At 44.4% G+C, this 20,679-nt stretch overlaps 1 protein-coding gene across 1 annotated transcript in view; it reads right to left on the bottom strand.

The window, feature by feature from the left end:
- LOC108801207 (conserved oligomeric Golgi complex subunit 2-like) overlaps positions 1 to 19,729 on the bottom strand; it is a 33,482-nt gene extending 13,753 nt beyond the window's left edge. The window contains exon 1 of the mRNA XM_018573139.1: positions 19,620 to 19,729. Coding sequence (XP_018428641.1) covers positions 19,620 to 19,685 — 66 coding nt within the window. The 5' untranslated portion in view covers positions 19,686 to 19,729. The remainder of the gene's footprint in view (positions 1 to 19,619) is intronic.
- Positions 19,730 to 20,679: the final 950 nt, after the last annotated feature.

The raw sequence follows: 20,679 nt of genomic DNA, 5'->3' as shown, positions 1-20,679 counted from the left end.
CGGTTAATCAGGAAGCCGGGTGGCTAGTAATGACCTTATTGACCGGGAAACTGGCTCGATGCTGATTGGCCAGGAAGCCTTGTTTCATTTTTATTTATTTTTTCATTTTTATTTTTACTTTTTAATTTTGAATTTTTTAAATCTTTATATATTTTATTTTTTTAACTTTACATTTTCTTTAACTTTTTATTTATTTACTTTTTCCCCTTAATGTTCTTCCTATTACATAAGGGATTTTAATCTCCTATGTGATAGTTTGGAGGTGACAGGTTCTCTTTATGGAACCTGCCCTCCAACACAGAACAGCTGTTCTGTGTAGTTCCTGACAGCCGAGACAGGTGGCGCTGGGATTACAGCGCCACGGTCTCAGAGAACACACAAAGAGCCCGTAGAGCAGACGTTTTTCGTCGGCTCTATGGCTGAGCCGTTGTGCCTTAGTTTTCGGGGTCCCCCGGGAGAGCGGGCGACCCCGAAAACTACGGCGGGGGGTGTGGGCAGAAACGATCGCCGCTGCTCATATTAATACAAGTGGTCTGATCAGACCACTTGTATTAAACGAGCGGCGGCTCCACAATGTACATTCAGCTCTGCTTGTCCGGAGCCGGGCTGAATGCACTTTAAAACTACTTGCCCGGCGCCCGAAACTGCATGTCCCGGGCGTCGGGCGATAGGAATTCCACACCCCGGCACTGTGTATAGAAATGATTTACGGGACCTTAGACTGCTCCAGAGGGGGGAGAGCCATTGGAAGGACTGGTCTAAAAAGCCGTCTGAGCTTCGGGTGACTTTTTTTTTTAACCTAGAAAAACAAGCACTTAGTCCTTGCAGTGCAAGGGTAGCCTCAATGCAAGGGTTAATAAAATCCAGGAGTTCTTTAACCTTTTTTTGTGTTTTGGCATTTAGCAGGTTACGACCTACAGACATGGCTGATGCAATTAAGCCTCAAGAGGAGAAAAAGAGACCCAAGAAAACACTTTTTATGGTGCAGTAAGCCATATATAGGATTCATCTTCTGAATGTCAAGGGGTTGACAGCAGTGGATTTCACCCTCCTAGGTAGTGCAAAGAAGGGAGACAGGAAACAGGTGGATCTATTTGGTTCTCCAAGAATTCGAAAGGATTGGACTAAACACAGCGCAATTTCATCAAAAACAGAATTAAAAAAGATAGAGGCTGTAACTAACAATTATTTTCATAATTGATTAGTTGGCCGATTATTTTTACGATCGGGTAAAAAAAACCCAAAAAAAACAACTTAATGCCATGCTTAAGTTTTAAAAAAAAGACACATATGCAGTGTTACAAAGTTTACTTCAGAGTTAGCCCTCGTTCACACATTAACGTTTTGTAGCGCGTTCTACGCTCGACGAACGCTCTACAAAACGCTCAAAAATATAAATCCCATTGTATTCAATGGTCTCGTTCCCACCTTGGCGTATTTCCGCCCGTCCCTAACGCGCTACAAAACGGCCCACGCCTGAAAAGGTACATGTACTACTTTGGGCCGTTTTGTTGCGCGTTTCCATTGGGATACAGCCAAGTAGCCTTCGGAAGCGCGCGTTTGTCGCGCTACTTTTTTACCGCGAATCACGGTTCAAAAACGTGCGACAGACGCGCATATGCAATACGCCTAGGTGTGAACAAGACCTCTAAAACTGCATGCACAATTTTTTGCAATCGCACTGCACTGGAACGCACAGCATTGCGGTTCCGTGCATTCCAGTGCGGCAGATCACACTGTGGGTGGAAGGTGCATTTCGGGAGCCATTGATATGAATGGCACTGCAACGCACCTCCAACAGCAGTATTTGTCAGGCCGAAACCAAAAATTACTTTTCCCCACCTTTTATATATTTTTTAAAAATAATTGTATTGTAAGCACATGGCGCTTGAATAGTTTCAGCAAGGAATGAAAGTTGCTAGTGGCAATATTCCGCAGATGGTAGCTAAATGTAAATACACAGCAGGTTGTGGGCTGGTGCAAAAGTCAGCCTGCTATTGGCCATTTCAAATTTCAATAGCAGGCTGGCTATTGCACCCGCCCACTGCTTGCTGTGCCCTTCTCCAAGCATGGAGGAGAGAGATAGGTGTTCCAACCAACTAATCGATAATGAGAATAGTTGGCAACTATTCTCATAATGAATTTGGTTGCAGAGCTATATCTCTATCTAAGGGGCCAAGCCCAACCCCTGAAGAACCACCCCACACCATAATCCCCCCTCCACCAAACATTACACTTGGCACAATGCAGTCAGGCAAGTACCGTTCTCCTGGCAACCGCCAAACCAAGACACGTCCATCGGATTGCCAGACAGACGCGTGATTCGTCACTCCAGAGAACTCGTCTCCACTTTTCTAGAGTACAGTGGCAGCATGCTTTACACCACTGCATCCCACGCTTTGCACTTGGTGATGTAAGGCTTGAATGCTATCACGATACCATGCACGGGTGTCCCCACATCGCATGCAGGTATCTATACAGGAGGACCAAATATGTGACCACACCAAACAAGGCTTATGAACTTATAGTTTTTTAGACATACTAAAATCAGACACAAGCAACCCCACCAACACCCACAAGTAACATAAAATGGCCAAACTAAATGCAAACAGCAAAATCACACACAGAATATAACAGGGCTAGTCAACCTGGGAAGCAGGGCAACAAGAGGGGAGCCATCAGGAGACGGAGTCAGGCTTCAAGGAGGCAACCTGAAACTTGTGTAGACTTGTGTCTTTTTTCAACCTGACTAACAATATCAACAGGATAACAGGCAGCAGGATAACAGGCAGCAGGATAACAGGCAGCAGGATAACAGGCAGCAGGATAACAGGCAATACTGAAGCACAGGCCTCACTGCAGGGAGAGGTTACGTAACCTCCCGCAGGTGAGCACTGGAACTGTAGGACCTGGTTCCAGCATCACAGTGCCACCTGGAGGTGCTCAGGTGCCTGACGGCCACTGGCTGCCTGGAGGCACCTGCAGGTGAGCACTGGAACCGCAGGATGTGCTCCAGCGTCACCTGGAGGTGTTCTGGTCCCTGACAGATGCAGCTGCTCGGCCATGGAAACGTTCAGACTTGTAGAATTTGTTCAGGCTAATGGGATAGTTAGTGATAATCAGCATGTGAAAAATGAATGGCCTCTTTACAAAGAAGTGCTCCAGCTCCTGTTCACAGCCAAAAAAAGGGGAAGCTAACCCTAGTAAGGGGTGGAAACTGGAACTGCTTCTACTTTTGTATGGAAAACACAAATAGGCCAAGAAAGAAAAAAAAATTACAATCAAAATCTGCCTACCCAAAGAAGACCATGCAAAATAATATAAACAGATGCTAATGTTTACATAAGCCCCTAGACCAAAACATACTATGGATATAAAATTGGTTCCAAGGTTCACTGCGCTGGGAATGGGTGCTAAATAGTTTATAGGACCAGCAGCAACTTTGTGTGAAGAAAATATCTAATATGGTAAATAAGTTGCGCTTGATCTAAGTGAATGTGAATACCACAGTAAAGAATAAATCATAAACACATAAACATCTAAATACTGTAATCTTCTATCTCATTGTGTGATCGATACGTCAGTGTGTAAATGTCCAAGAAATTATTGAGGCATGCGATATGTGGAACGTGTATTCATCCACTCCACAATATATCAATAAATATATGTGTGACAGACGCGCCGGGCTCACTTATTGTAGCTCGGAGTAATCTGTGACAAACAAGCAAAAAACAAATAAAGCAACCTAGTTGAAATCCTTATATAAATAACCCGTGGGTCTAGCACTCTTGCATGTGTAAACTTAATCTGGTGAACAACAATAGTGGTTTCAATACCTAATCGTGAAAATATAATAATATGCACACTTTTTAGTATCTCAGTGACCTGAAATGGGCAGTGATTAAATCCAAATTAGTGAAATCAAATATACATTCGACTTCCCCTCTTGGATGTGTACAAGGGGTTAAATATTTAAAACAATCCCAACAAAACAAACGGGCACAAAAATAAACGGAATAATCTCAGCAATGTAACAAGCAGTACATTTTTAAGATTTTTGCAGTTTATATGAGACAGGATACAAACGGTTAGTCTCCTTCTCTAAATGGTATTTAGAGGAATAGTCCGTTCATTTCTCTGATAGATATCCTCCAAAATTTAACCAACCAATCGCTGATTGAGAAAACCGAAACGTTCTAAGGATCTAATAGTCCATCATCTCCTTTGATCTCCACGTCAGGCAATCAGATGTAATTCACCCTTATATCTTGATTATTCCGCCGCCTCAGCGCTCAAGCCGGCAGCGTGTATCTATAGATGTCTCATAAGGGATACAAATGGAGAAAGGAGGCGAACCATCTAAGTGCAGTATTCAAGTACAGTTTATTTCTTAAAGTATATGAATGCACTTACAGAAATCCAGAACTAATAAAGCTTTTTAAAACCGTGTAGTAGAGATACGTGTAGTATAAAATCAGCTATGAGAGGTGAAGACCAAACATCCTTTGACGCGTTTCGTAGATTAACTTTCTCAAAAAGGAGTCATCTAGATTAACTTTCTCAAAAAGGATAAAGTTAATCTACGAAACGCGTCAAAGGATGTTTGGTTATTATTTTGCATGGTCTTCTTTGGGTAGGCGGATTTTGATTGTAACTTTTTTTTCTTTCTTGGCCTATTTGTGTTTTCCATACAAAAGTAGAAGCAGTGTTGTTTAGGATTTATTCCTTACTCTGGTATTCACATTCACTTAGATCAAGCGCAACTTATTTACCATATTAGATACTATGGATATGGCCTACATGCCGAAATCTCTTATATTTATGAGTCACATGAGTCATATGTATTAAATGCCAGTCTTTATCTATAATCTAAAGAGAACTAAAATTCTGCAGGCGGCCTAGGCGATTTTAAAGTGCTTTGAACAGGGCGACTACATTTTTCTGTCCACAATGAAAACACTGTAGTACTGTAACTCTGTAGGCCTGTTGGGCTAGTTTAGATGGCCTTTAACTACCTCCAGGTCGGCCGTTGTAAAAAAACGGCCGGCCGCTCTCTAGATCTGAGCGGGCGTCTTTAGACATCAGCTCAGACACGCCCCCTCGCCCAGAGGGAAATGCCCGATATTTAACCCCTTCATGACTGAGCTAGTTTTTAGTTTCTGTTCCTAAAATGACAGACACACTTTTTACATTTTTGCTGTGTGATTCTTCCACAGCAGCAAGTTTTGATTATTATTATTATTTTTAGAATTTTTTAAATAATAATTATAGTATAAAAATATATTTATATATAAAAGTTTTATTTTCCTAATTTTTTGTACACTTTTTTTTTTTACACTTTGTAAAAAAAATAAGTGTAAAAAATAAATAAATGTTTTTGTCAGTTTATATCAAGCAGTCACTATGACTGCATGATACATTAGCTTTTTTAATTTTTAGTTATTATTAGCCTGCTCCAAACTTAGGAACAGCTATTAATAACCTTAGAGACTGATCCTGACAGCATGTCAGAATCAGATCTCAGTAAAGGTCTTTGATCGTTCCTAGACGATCAAAACTGATACATTTCACTCAGAGATACATTTGTATCTTGTGCTTGAAATGTATCATTTAACATCAGGCCAGGCTATACAGCTGTCAAAACGAATAGCAGAGAGGTGAGTCACTGCTACCTCTCTGCTATCTTCAGCTGTCAGATACGGGTTCGCTATTTAGCGAACCCGTATCTGAATGTAAAGGCTTCATTCTTTCATTAATGAAAGAAAGAAGCTTTTAAAAAGGCTTAACTATTTAATTAATGAATGTCTCAATAGTGAGGTTAGTGAGTAACCTCTAGGACCGAAGGCTACCCCATGTACAAAAGTATCCCCTCCTACATCCAACCTCGGATGCCACCTGGATACACACCAAGGGCGGGAATATGCTGTGCTGGAAGATTCCTGGAAACAGAGTTATCAGGTAATCAACTCATGTTTTCCCCAGTCATCTTCCAGGACAGCCATCGAGAGGATCAGTTAGGACAAATCTTACCTCCTAGGGTGGGACCACAGCTTGCAGGACTTTCCTGCCAAATGCCTGGTCTTGTTGAATCATAAGGTCCAGCCTGTAGTGCCTGGCGAATGTCTGGAAGCTGGACCACGTGGCTGCTCTGCAGATCTGTTCTGGAGTAGCCCCTGCTCGCTCTGCCCAGGACGTAGCCCATGCTCGAGTCGAGTGTGCCGTGAGTGAACCTGGCAGCACCAAGCCCTGTGCTTTGTAGGTGTCAGTTATGGCCATTTTAATCCACCTTGCTATCGTGCTTTTAGTGGCCCTGTTCCCCCTAGTGGGGCCCCCAAACGTAACAAAGAGGCGGGACGACTGCCGCCAAGGTTTTGTGACTTGGAGGTACTCCAAGACACACCTTCGAACATCAATACCTTGCCACTCCCGTTCTCTAGCAGAGGCCGGGTTAGTGGCAAATGAAGGGTTTAATTCTGCCTACTGCTCGGATAAATCTTTTGATGAGGCTCCTCCGCCAATCTAATGTCCACGAACTTAGACAGTGCAGAAACCTGCACTTTCAGAGTACTACAGGAAAGCCCTTTGTCCAAACCGCCCTGCAGGAAATCCAACACCAATGGCACTGTGGCCACCGCAGGCCTACCCTGACTGCTGTACCAGCTGGAAAACACTTTCCACACCTTCGGGTAGATCGCAGATGTCACCGGCTTTCTACTGTGCAGCAGTGTAGCCACCACACGTGCGGATAACCCTTTGTTCATTAACACCTCCCTTTCAGTAGCCATACTGCTAAATTTAAAGCGTGTACCTGCAGGTGTCTCACCGGGCCCTGCATCAATAAATCCGCCGCTGGCGGAAGCAGAGGCCCTGCCACACATAGCTCCAGGAGGGTCGTGAACCACGGCCGCTTCTGCCAACATGGCGCTATGAGAATTAACGAATTAACTGCAGTGGGGGAAATGCGTAACCTAGACTGAAGCTCCAGGGGTGCACCAAAGCATCCACCCCTAGGGCTCCGTCGTTCCGGGAGAGTGAAAAAATTGTTCTACCTGCTTGTTGTTGGCCGTTGCGAAGAGGTCTACCTCGGGGCAGCCCCACAAGCTGGTGATCCATGCAAACGTTCCTGCGTTCAGAGACCACTCTGACCTGTGCAACTCCGTCCTGCTGAGTGAATCTGCCAACTCGTTCAGGCTGCCCTTGCAACTCGTTCACGGACTACAGCTTGATCAAAGCTGTAGTCCGTGCAGAGTACCTGACTGCTTCCGCCGAGGCGTCCGCAATATAAGCGGCAGCTTTACTCAGCACCAGGAGGGAACCTAGCAACTGGTCATGATCCGTACCAGACTCAAGGTGGGTTTGTAGCTGACTCAGCCACACACCCAAGGTCCTGGCCACACAAGTAATAGCCAGACCAGGTTTGAACCCAGCACTCGCCGATTCCCATCCTTTCCTGAGCAAAGCCTCCGCTTTCCTGTCCATCGGGTCTTTCAAAGCCCCCATATCCTCAAAAGACAGGTCAGTCTTTTTAGAGACTTTCGCTAAAGAGGCATCTATCTTAGGACATTTTTCCCAAAGACCTGCATCTTCCTCCGCAAAGGGGAACCTGCGTTTATGACCAGCAGAAAAAAAACACTTTTCTGGGTGCTGCCACTCCCCTTGGATCATGTCTGAGAGTGATTTGTGGACCGGGAAGGTGCGTCCCTTCTTTGTCTGAAGCCCCTTATATAGTTTGTCATGCACCGAAAGCTCAGTGGACTCTTCCTTAATATCCAGCGTATCACCTATGGCTTTCAACAGCTCATCTGTCTCACATGATGGAAAAAGGAATTTCGTAGCTGAACTGCTGCGCAACTCCCCTTCCGACTCATCGTGATCCTGTGACTCATCCTGAGATCCTGAGGATTCACTGGGCGCTTGCTCACTGTGCTTTCTGCGTATCCTGTACAGCTACCTGCCCCCAATGTACCTGGCAAACTAGTATCCACTAGTGTACTCACCGGGGTCTGGAGCGCCGACCTGAAAGACTGAAATGTATTAACCATTTCCTCTCTCATTGAGTCCAAAAGCCCCTTAAACATTCCGGCTGACTCTTTTGCAACTATTTTCTCTAAACAAACTTTGCACAAGGGTTTGGACCATGAAGCTGACTTTTTTGCAAAGCAAGAGGCACACTTCTTCCCTTTTGGGCGCGAGCAACCTGCTTCAGCGAGGGGCTTATCCTCCGTGGCTTTGACCTGCGTACGACAAGAGTGATGCCATCAGCCAGTGCTCTGCCCGCATGCAAACCATGTTACACATAACACTACCCAGCTTGCCCTGTGAACAGGCCCCCAATGCAAGCCGGGTAAAGGAAAAGGGAGAATCTCCAAAGAAAACTCGCCTCCCTTAGCGCCCGTGCCATGCTCTCCCAGATCTGGAGTAGCAGCACCCGGTCCGGCATCTATCGGCGTCTGCTGTGACCATGTGGGAATCGAGCCTCCGCTCTTATGCGTCTCCAGGCAGCCTCTGGAACCCGGAAGTGTCGCACCGGAAGCGCGTCATCGCTCTGACCACGCGGCGTGTATCCCAGGCGGCGCCGGCGCCCTACAGTGACGTCACCCGCCAGATTCCCAGCCAGGACGTAGCCCTGCTCACAGCACAGACACCAGCAAGGGGCGAAGAGACAGCGCAGCCCGCCGCGCGAGGCCCACACCTCCACGCTGCCGCAGACTGACCCTGCTCTCCCTACCATCAGGTAAGAGCCCCCCCACTGCTGAGGTAGCCGGGACCCCTGGACTCCTCCAGCCTCCCTGTACCTCTCCTATGCTGCCCCTGTAGTTGCCAGACCAATGTCCGCAACCTGGGCTCAGCTTTTTTTAGGCATCACACCTTGCCACTGCTGTACACCAGGGAGGGCCACTATCTGGCGCCTACTCACGTGCAGGAGGATGGTTGCCTTCCCTGAGTGATAACCAGAGGGTTTAATAACCCTTTAAGGTCACTGCAAAGGACAAGGGGGCACTCTTTGCGTCTGGAGTAAAGGAGGTTTGACCTTTAGATATGAACTTCACAGTTAGAGCTGTGAAAATGTGGAATCGACTCCCCCAGGAGCTAGTTCTAGCTAGCTCAGTTAATTTTTTAAATTTAAACTGGATGTATTCTTAAATACACAGAATATAACTGGATATTAAGTTCTTATAGGTATATTAAGCATCAGAGATTGCTGATTCAGGGAATATCAGATTGCCTTATGGGGTCAGGAAGGAATTTTTTTCCCCGTTGGAGCAAATTGAACCATGCTTTATAGGTTTTTTTTTGCCTTCCTCTGGATCAACGGTGGGTAATTGTGGGCATAGCATTCTCTTTAGGCTTTTTTTTTTTTTCATATATCTCTATAGGTTGAACTCGATGGACATGTGTCTTTTTTCAACCTATGTACAGCACATTTTTATGGTCCTTTTTGGAAAATCTGAAACAAAAAGGACATTTTTTAAAAAGGTGACCTTGTAAACACCCTTGTCAGTATAACAGTATAGTTACAACGGCTGTAACGGACACTAGACAGCCTGTCCTACATGTAAAAGGGAGGTAAAGACTTCTAAAAGCCTTTGAAAGGATTTAACACCTGTAATACTAGTTACTGTTATACAGGATTTATATAGCGCCAACAGTTTGCCCAGCGCTTTACAATATAAGGAAGACATTACAAATACAATACAATTTAAGACAAGATGGTTAGGAGGTCCCTGCCGTGGGGGCTTACAATCTAAAAGGGAGGGGGAAGTGATACATGAGGGGGTAGCTGTGTGGGCATGAATTGTTTGAGAAAGCAATAGTTCAGTGATCAGGTTGAGGGATAGGCTTCCTTGCAGAGACGAGTCTTAAGGGATCGCCTAAAAGCAGTCAGAGTGGGAGAGAGACGGACATGTTGGGGTAGAGAGTTCCATAGGATGGGAGTTGCTCTAGTGAAGTCCTGGAGGCGAGCATGGGAGGAGTTGATGACGGAGCTGGAAAGCAGAAGGTCATTTGAAGAGTGGATGATACTTGGGTGATACTTGGAGACAAGGTTTGAGATATAGCCGGGGCAGAGTTGTGGATGGCTTTGTAAGCGGTTGTTAATTTTGAATTTGATCCTTTGGGCTATTGGAAGCCAGTGCAGGGATTGGCAGAGGGGGGGTTGTAGACACTGAACGTTTGGTTAGGTGGATGAGTCCAGCAGCTGCATTCATCAGGGGTGTTGAATTCCTATGGCCCGACACCCGAGACAGGCAGTTTCGGGCGCCGGCCAAGTAGTTTCTTTCTACACTTAGCCCGGCTGCGGGAGGACAGCCGGCGAACTGTAGTTTTGGAGCTGTTTTGTACAAATGATCTTGAACGGCTGTACAGCTGTCCAAAATCACTTGTAACCTGCCTGAATCTCGTTCCCCCTCCCTCCCCCTCCATCGCCGGCGGCCATGTACCGCTCCCTGCTGCCTCTCTCTGCACGCGGGCTTCCTTTCTGTGGTTAGACGTTAGAGAGCACGGAGCAGAGCAGAAAACACTTCTCTGCTCCGTGTGAAGTGACACAGGAATGCAGCATTCCTGTCACAATGAGCACAGTGCTGTGCTAGAACTCCTGTGTTGGAGGTGACAGGGTCAATAAAGAGAACCTGTCACCTCCAAAAGCTATCACACAGGGGCTTGTTACCGCTGTGTGATAGCAATAAAGTCAAGTGGAAAACATTTTAAAAAATGTATATTAAAAATAGAAATACAGAGAAATGGAATAAAAAGGCGATAAAGTAAAAAGACATTAAAAATATAAAATATTACAAAGTAAAAAAAAAAAAAAAAGTAAAATAAAATCTAAAAAATTAAAACCAACTTCGCTGCACCTATCACCTGCATGCGAATAAAGGCATTCATGGGGGTGGCCGGGCGGTGACAGAATCGCACACCACCACTGATCGCGCTGGCAGCGCCATTATTGTTTAATGGCACCCCAGTGGCGCCTAGGCAGATTGTAAAAAAAAAAAAAAAAAAGGTACATATACCCTTTTTCAGGGATTACCACATTGAAATCAATAGGGCCGCGTGGCAACCGATGTATGCAACCGCACACGATCGTCCAAGTCTGCACCCGCCCCAAAGGGTAAATTCACTTTTCCAAGTAACTTGGGAAAATGGAATTACCGGCTCAAATCTGCCCCCTCTCCCTCCCTGCGATACTTACCTTTCAGGAATCAGTCCTTCCCATCCGCCAGTATGGGTGTACTATCTGTACCATGTATTCTGAATTTCGCTCGCAAAATCACCTGACAGCACTGACCAATGAGAAGCTCTTTTTGGCACTGCTAAATACGGTTTTGGTAATTTTTTTTTTGTATCAGGACAAGTAGATTGTCATGAGAGACAAGTAGATTGTCATGAGAGACAAGTAGATTGTCATGAGAGACAAGTAGATTGTCATGAGGGACAAGTAGATTGTCATGAGGGACAAGTAGATTGTCATGAGGGACAAGTAGATCGGACCCCCGCTTTAGTCCTTGGAAAGCAGTTTTTTAAATAATTTCCACACCCCTGATTCATGATAGACTGAAGGGGGATAGCCTGGTAAGTAGGTAAGGTAAGTCAATGAGTAGGGAGTTGCAACAGTCAAAACGAGATATAACAAGTGGATGAGTAATTTTGCGGTATCATTGATGAGGAAGGGGCGTATTTTGGAGATGTTACGAAGGTGAAAGCGACATGATTTGGATAGTGATTGATGTGGGGAAGAAAGGTGAGGTCCGAGTCAAGGATGACACCTAGGACCTTGGCATTAGGGGAGGGCCGGATAGTTGCGTTAACAATCTAAACGGAAAAGTTGGGGGAAGGTGCACGGGCGGGAGGAAATATCATGAGCTCAGTATTTGAAAGATTGAGTTTTAAGAAGTGTTGCGGCATCCAGACTGATATGTCAGTTAGTAGATTAGTGACATGCAAGGACACTGAGGGGGTGAGTTGTGGAGTAGAAAGATATTTGAGTGTCATCAGTATAGAGATTGTATTGGAAGCCATGTGAGGTTATTAACTGACCAAGGGAGGAGGTGTAGATAGCGAAGAGAAGGGGTCCAAGGACAGAGCCTTGGGGGAGCCTTACAGAAAGAGGAAGAGGGGAGGAATTAGATTTGTAGGCGACACCAAAGGAGCGCTTAGTTGGGTATGAGGAGAACCATGAGAGAGCAGGGTCTTGTAGGCCAAGCGAGTGGAGTTTTTGGAGGAGGAGCAGGTGGTCAACATTGTCAAAAGCAGCAGAAAGGTCTAATAGCAAGAGTAAGGAGTAGTGGCCATTGTGTTTAGCTGTTAGTAAGTCATTAGTGAGTTTTAGGAGGGCGGTTTCAGTGGAGTGTAGGGGGCGAAAGCCAGACTGTAAGGGATCAAGAAGGTTGTTATCAGCGAGATGGTGGCTCAGGCGGCTGTAGATAAGGCGTTCTAGGAGTTTGGAGGTGAATGGGAGTAAGGAGATTGGTCTGAGATTGTTGAGGTTGGTAGGGTCCATTGAGGGTTTAGAAAAGGCATTTTTCATTTGTTTAGTCACCAGAATCCAATATTAGCTAATATAGGAAGCCTCTGCATCACAAAATTATGGCTAAAATACAAATTGTGTGGGCAAATGTACGAAGGGCACAGGTGCAAAATGAACATACTATTATCAAAACATTTGTGTGATGCACAGAATACAATGCAAATGTTTTGAATTAAGGAACAGGGTGTTATAAATACTTGTTTGCCGTCCAGCTGTAAACACCAAAATGAATATAAGCAAATCTGAACTGGCATCTCTGACCTTCCTAAGATTTAACATCTAGAACAAACAAGGTCACGGTGTAATAATGACAGGGAGCATATACAGCAAGTCATGTAGCCAACAGAGAATGAAGCATAATTGAAAAATACCATTTAATTTTGGTAAGTTGTTTGCAACAGATGAGCCATGGTCCCATTTGCCTAAAGATGGCATTTTCTGTCACGGCAGTCTTCAGATATGCCTTACCAGGTCCACATCTTCCTTTTAGGTCCAGCTGAGGTTATGTTTTCTTCTCCCACTTTGCTGCCCATCCTCCTTCCCTTTCTACGTCTGTCCCATACAGGCCTGACCCAAGAGGGGTCCAAAAGCCACAGATGGAGCATCAGCTGGAAAGGCAGCAGAAGCACCTGCAGAAGCAATATTAGCGCTGCATGTAACCATGTTGCCAAGTCAAAAGCCATGTAACAGGAAATATGAGATTTTAGCCAACACAGGATACAAAGAGATTTAATTCCAGGATGGCTAGGAAGATTATCACAAAAAAATGCCTCTTGATCTGATCATCATCTTACTTCCACTTGTATGCAGCAATCCCTCCAGCGCTGGTGCCGGTCTCTGATCCAGCACAGACCGCTGTCTCTTCCAGTCCGTCTGACGTGCACGCTCCCGGCTGCGTGCATTCACCTCCACTCTGTCTCTCCTCTTCTCCTCGCTAAAGATCTTTACTGCGCATGCGCCAGCCCCATCATCCTGCACGGCCGCTCAAGCAGCTTCAGATCTTCAGACGAGAGCGAGCGGCGGAAACAAAAAAGTAATTACGTGGTTACTTTTTTTTAATGTTTTTGCAAATATCTACTGCTTGCTAGCAGTACATATATGCAAAAAAAAAAAGATCAATTAAAAAAACGGGAGTTTAATTGTACTTTAAGATTGGCATATTGGGTATCTTTTTACTCAGCACAACCTTATTATTTATATTTTACATATTGTGTTTATTTGTACACTAAAAGTAACTTAAAGAGGAACTTTACCCATATCTTTAAAATAACAAAGGCACATTTAGAAATGTTTAGTAATGGCAATCTAAAAACACATACTTATAGATTATTGCAGATTTTGTATTCTTTGCATACCTGATTTCTCTTTTCCTCTCCATTCTTCTCACATTTTTTTTTTTTACTAAGAGCGGATTAATACATCTCCCTTTACTTCCTGGAACTCTGGCACATGTGACTAGGACATGTGACCATGCACATCATGTCAGGGGAGGAAAATGCCTTTCCCTGAGATCTCCTGAAATTACAGATGAGATTTCCCAGCAATGCACTGCTGATGTAGCCTTCCCAGAATGCATCGCTTGGGCCCATTACATCATTTGTGTCTAAAACAACCAGGAAGTAGAAAAAAAATTGTAATTAAAAAACAAAAATGTTTAATGAATGTGAGAGGATTTCATATCATTGAGGGTAAAGGTCCACTTTAACTACCTCCCGGCCGTTGTGTATAAACGGCCGGCCGGGAGCTTCCTGTATGTAACAGGGCGTGTAGTCGCGCGCGTGCACGAGCGGGAAAGACAAAATGTAAAAACCGGCAGCGATGCCTGTTAACATACAAGCGATCTGCCAGCTATAGAGCCGGCGGATCGCTTGTATGAGGTCCCAGTATGTGCGCCCCTCCCGCTGTCATGCTGCCCCCGGGCTCCTCTGTGCCCGGTCCGAGCCGGAGGCCAGCATAGTGCCTCTCCGACAGGGATTAGAGGGAGGTCGGTTCACGATCTCCCTCCGGTGTCAGAATGTGGAAGTGGTGTATATTACATCACTTCCGCATTCTCGTGTCACTCTCCAGCTTCAGACGCTGGAGAGAAGCTGATGAAGCAGATCTCTGCTTCATTAGCTTCTTCAGGGGGGGTCCTAGGTGACATTAGGGGTCTTGGAGATTCCCGATGTCTCCATAAAGAGGACCTGTCACATCTTTTGCTATCACATATAGGGGTTTCTTAGCCCCCTCTGTGAAAGCAATAAAGTTAAGTGAAAAGAAAAAAATAGGGGAAAAAATTAAAGTTTCCCCCCCAAAAAAATTTAAGTTACACATAAAAAAGAATTTTTAAAAAACAAACATTTTTTTTAAAGTCCCCACCCCTACATACATGCATGCATGTAAACATGCGTCAGGTGCGCATACCTGCGAAAACCACGATTGCTCCCATAACGCCACACGTTACATATTGCCGCGAACATCGCAGTGAGAGCAATAATTTATGGCCATCAATCACTGATAACACGAAACTGATGAACTGTAAAAGCTTTTAAAGCGTCGGCTATGGTCAATTTTGGGTATGCTAGTTTTTTGCGATTTCGCGGGTGAGCGCAATTTTTAAGCATGACATGTATTTACCCGACATGACCCCGTCTTTTATATTTTACCAAAAAAGTGGGTAATATTAATTGTTTTTTAACATAATGTTCAATAAACTAATAAAAAAAAAAAAATTTCAGTCATTTTTCCTTAATATAGTAAAAATTAAAACCCCCCAGTGGTGATTAAATACCACCAAAAGAAAGCTCTATCTGTCCCCAAAAAATTGTATAAAATTCATATCAGTACAGCGTTGCATGACAGAATAAATGTCAGTCAAACTACTGCAGCGCTGAATACTGAAAAGTGGAATGGCCAGGAAGGGGGTCTAAACACCTGGTCAGCAAGTGGTTAAGTAGAGTCCTGGCAAAACGTTTTGAGAATTACACAAATACACTGCTTCAGTGTTTTAAGATCTTATCAGATGTTACTATGGTATAGACATGTGCACAGCCAAAAAATTTGTTTCGTTTCAAATTCGGATTTGTGTTATTTCGTTTTTCGGGATTCGGGTGTGAAAGTCAATTCGGATTCGGAATTCGGACAAAATTCGGTAGCGTTCGCACGAACGTTCGTTTCGTTTTCTGTTCTTATTCGTTTCGTTCGTTTGCAGCAAAAGTGACATTTGAGGGGGAAAAAATATTTTTCTCCTCTAATGTCACTTTGCTCCAACGAACGAAATGAATAAGAAACGAATAAGAAACGAATACGAACAGAAAACGAAACGAACGTTCGTGCGAACGCTACCGAATTTCGGAAATGGAAATTCGGATTCGTTTGCATTCGTTATGTCTGTAATTCGGAATTCGGATACATCCGAATTTACGAAAATTCGTCCGAATTTCGATTCGGAACGAAACGAATCGCACATGTCTACTATGGTATACTGTAGTATAATTATGAGCATTTCATTTGTGTCAAAGGTTTCCATTGACAATTACATTAAGTTTATGTAGAGTCAATATTTGCAATGGGTTTTGTAGTCCTCTATAGCTAGTGGTATTCGGCATTGCACCACTGTATAATGTATTCCTGGGATTTGTTGTACTCCTCTATAGCTGGTGGCATTCTGCATTGCGCTGTATAATGCATTATTGCTGGGATTTGTAGTCCTCTATACAGCGCAATGCAGGATACCACCAGCTATAGAGAAGTACAACAAATCCCAGCTATAGTGCACTATACACACAGTGTATAATGTATTTCTGGGATTTGTATTCCTATGTATAATATACAGCACATGGCGGGGATGTGGGTGGGCGGTGAACGTGAGGCGGGGAGGAGATGCGGCGTGTGGATGCGGGCGGGTCTGGCAGCGGCAACGTGAGGTGGGGAGGAGGTGCGGCGCGCAGCGTGTGGGGAGCCGTAAACAGGACCAACCAATCAAAAGCCGATTAATCGATGATTGAAAAAGTTGACAACTTTTTCAATAATCGATTATGTCGATTAGTTGTTGCAGCCCTAAAAAATTGCGATGTTTTGTTCCCCAAGCCACTTAGTTATCACTTTTGCCTCATGGCAAGGTGCTCCATCATGCTGGAAAAGGAATTGGTTGTCACCAAACTGTTCTTGAGTGGTTGGGAGAAGTTGCTCTTTGAGGACGTTTTTGTACCATTTTTTTATTCATGGCTGTGTTCTTAGGCAAAATTGTGAGTGAGCCCACTCCCTTGGCTGAGAAACAACCCCACATGACACAGGACTGATGGTAGCGCTTACCTTTTCTTCTCCGGACAAAGTATTTTTCAGATGCCCCAAACAATCGTAAAGGGGATTCATCAGGTAAATTACTTTACCCCAGTCCTCAGCAGTCCAGTCCCTGTACCTTTTGCAGAATATAAGTTTGTCCCTTATGTTTTTCCTGGAGGGAAGTGGCTTCTCTGCTGCCCTTCTTGACACCAGGCGATCCTCCAAAAGCCTTCACCTAACTGTACGTGCAGATGCACTCACACGTGCCTGCTGCTATTCCTGAGCAAGCTCTGAACTGGTGGTGCCCAGATCCCGCAGCTGAATCAACTTTAGGAGATGGTCCTGGCGCTTGCTGGACTTTCTAGGGAACCCTGAAGCCTTCTTCACAAAAATTGAAGTTCTTGATGATCCGATAAACAGTTGATTTAGGTGCAATCTTAATCGCAGCAATATCCTTGCCTGTGAATCCCTCTTTGTGCAAAGCAATGATGGCTGCAGGTGTTTCCTTGCTGGTTAACAGAGGAAGAACAAATGATTTCAAGCACCACCCTCCTTTAAAAGCTTACGTCTGTTATGCTAACTCAATCAGCATGACAGAGTAGTCTCCAGCCTTGTCCTCTTCAACACTGACACCTGTGTTAACGACAGAAACACTGACATGATGTCAGCTGGTCCTTTTGTGGCAGGGCTGAAATGCAGTGGAAATGTTTTTTGGGGGATTAAGTTAATTTTTTTATGGCAAAGAGGGCCTTTGCAATTAAGGGAGAATTATGAGGCAAGTGATTCTCACTCAGCCTCATAATCTGAGCCGACCTGTGACAATGAAACTGTCACAGGTCGGCTCAGTAGATCGGGAAGTGAGCGAACACATAGCGCCGCTCGCTCACTTCTCGATCTATCCCTGCAGAGAGCCGTGACTGTCACTCACAGCTCCCAGCAGGGATTCCCCCCTCCCCTGTCCGATCCTCCAGCGCTGACTGGCGGAACAGACAGGGGATGGCACAAATGGCTCTGCCTCTGGATAGGCAGATCCAGCTGTCAATCCCGCAGCTGGGTGGATCTCGACAGCAATGTCGAGATCCGTTCCAGCGTCTTAGTATACCGCGAGCTGTAGCTCACGGTATACGGAGCTTTGGGCCACGGGAGAACGCTAGTTTGTGTTCTCCCGTGACCCTTAGGAGAACTATGGGGAAAAGCCCTGACCCCATAGTTCTCCTTTAAATGCAATTGATCTGATCACTCTTCATAACATTCTGGAGTATATGCAAATTGCCATCATACAAACTGAAGCAGCAAACTGTGAAAGTTAATATTTGTGTCATTCTCAAAACCTATGGCCAGGACTGTATATATTTTACTGAAATTTTGGGTTTGATAAAGGAGTACTATCATGCGACATAAAAATTTGCACCTGCCACCATTTTATTCTACAGAATCTATGCTTTCCGGAAAGATATAATTCTCAGCGGTTTAAGTGTTTTTTTGGCCTGCAATTTGGATTATAACCTGTGTGCAAAAAAACCCAGCAAAACTACTCTGGCAGTGAAAGGGTTAATATAAAATGGAGGGGAATTTAGCAAAACTAGACCAGACAAAATCACTCAGCTTCTATCTTTCATTTTCAAAGATTAACTAAACAAACTAAAAAGAGAAGCTCTTGCTTCTGCCCCCATGCTTCTAACTCTTTAACCCTTTGTTAGGACAGACAGCATTCAAATCTAGTAATTAAAATCGGTCACAGTACAGACAGGGCTAATTAGAGTAAACAACCTCCCACAGCCCCTTCCTTAATATAACATAGGGGAAGCTAGGGTTTTAAAGACGAACTTACATATTTTTTTTCAAATTAACCCTTTTAGTGGGGCTACACTGCAAGGGGGTTAAGTGCTTGTTTTGGTCTAGGAGCAAAATAAATAAGATATACTCACGTGATCCTTGGTCCTGCAACAGTCTATACTCACCTCTCTCCCCCTCCGCTCTGCCTGTGGTATGTGCTTCGGTTTCCGCTCATCTAATGGACTGCATTAGACATGATGATATTACATGTCCTTAAGCTACAGTCTAAGGCCTGGTTCACACCATTGCGCAGATTCAGTTGCGTGATATCGCACAAAAGCCCATACAAGTCAATGGTGATTGTTCACACCCAAGTGTTGCGTGCGATATCGCCTGTTTCGGAAAAAGATGCAGGAGCTACTTTCAGGCAGATGTCTCACAGTTTTGGCCCCATAGACATCTCTAAGCGATGAGGACCCTGCAGTTTTTAAAAACAAAATCGTGCAAAAAAGAAAAACGTGCAACAAACACGCTAAAACAGCTCATCAACCACAATCGCCTAGGTTTGAACCAGGCCTCAGCCAGATGGAACCGAGGATCAGCCAAGCATATTTTCATTATTTCTGCTCCTAGACCAAAATAAGCACTTAACCCTTGCAGTGTGGAAGTAGCCCACTGCAAGAGTTAATTTGAAAAACATTTAAGTTGCTCTTTTAGCAAATAAGCACTTAAAAACGGAAGCAACAACTTTTAAATATTTACAGCTATGGAAAAAAGAACCAAACAAATACAAGGTAGGTGATATACCAATTTGGCTGCAAAAATCCCTGTTTTAAATATTTAAATCTGTGCTTATTCTTTGCATTTCTTCAAGACTCCGCTTAAAAGCAAAATATGTCATACTCAAACCATCTCCTTTTAAAGATGACTGGTGTGAACCCCACACAAACTCCAATACCATGAACTGCGCAGAAACAGGGTACCCAATTTCAACAGTGAAACACCGAGTAAACAATGACAATTCGCAGCAAACCGTATCAAGACCCAAGCGAACCTTCATGAACTCGTCCTTGTCGAAACACAAAGTGCTGGGGCTCTGCGGTAGCTGCATCTTTTCCATGTCAGAACCACAGGAAAGACACTGAAAACTTAGACGACGCGGCACTTCCGCCAACCTCTACCTTCAAATCACGTCACGGCACGCTTTCTCGTCTAAGCTTTGTGTCACAGCGCCATCTGGTGTTCGCCAGAAATATTAACACGTAGAACACGTGAAGAAGCTGGCAAGCTGCAAAAGTAGGTAGACTGAGGGCATCCTAGCTTTGTAAAGAAGTAATGAAAAAATGTCTATGTGGAATACACCTACTTATGTTATAAAGCATAACCGACAGCATTTAAAGGGTTACCCAGGTGAATTTGGAAAAATGGAATTACCCCATTCAATCCGCCTGAAACGCCCCCCCATTTCGGCGCACGCTCCTTCCCCCTCACCAGTACGGGTGTGCTATTTGTAGTGCAGTGTAGCAAGCACGCATTGCTCAGCACTGTGACCTGACGGCGCTGACCCATGAGAAGCACTTCTTAGCAACAAATCCGAAGCGCAGGGCTGGGGGGAAAGAGCGTTCACTGTGTCCATTAGGGACACTAGATGGAGCCAAGGAGCACTGGCAATTCCTTTGCTCCTCTACTCCACCTACTGGCCTTAATACACTACAAATCCTTTTCGCTATGTTAATGGATTGTAAGGTAAATCATCCCTTAAGAGATTTCCTTTGCTCAGCCTGTGCGCTGAACTAAAGAAATCAAATAGGTTTCTCCATCTACACTAAACAATATAGATAGAAGAATCCCCCCAAGGCGGGCTATTCTATTCTGCAAGTCAGCGCCTTCTGATTGGCCGCAGATGTTGTTCAACCAACAATTTTTGGCCTAGCTTCTTTGACTAAAATACTGGCAGGGAATCCACTGTTATAAATTCTAACGGTGTATGACCAACTTAAATCAAGACTGGGCAAAAACTAACATTTTCCCAATATTTTTATAAATGAAAAGGCATCCACTGCTATGCCCTGTGTTTGGTGCTATCCTTAGCAAACTCACCTACTCACTGAACC

This window comes from Nanorana parkeri, unplaced genomic scaffold, assembly GCF_000935625.1.
Source record: "Nanorana parkeri isolate BGI_ZX_2015 unplaced genomic scaffold, ASM93562v1 scaffold2250, whole genome shotgun sequence".
NCBI classification, from domain to species: Eukaryota; Metazoa; Chordata; class Amphibia; order Anura; family Dicroglossidae; genus Nanorana; species Nanorana parkeri.
Note: the sequence above shows the minus strand (reverse complement) of the source record. Positions and strands in the feature narration are given on the sequence as shown.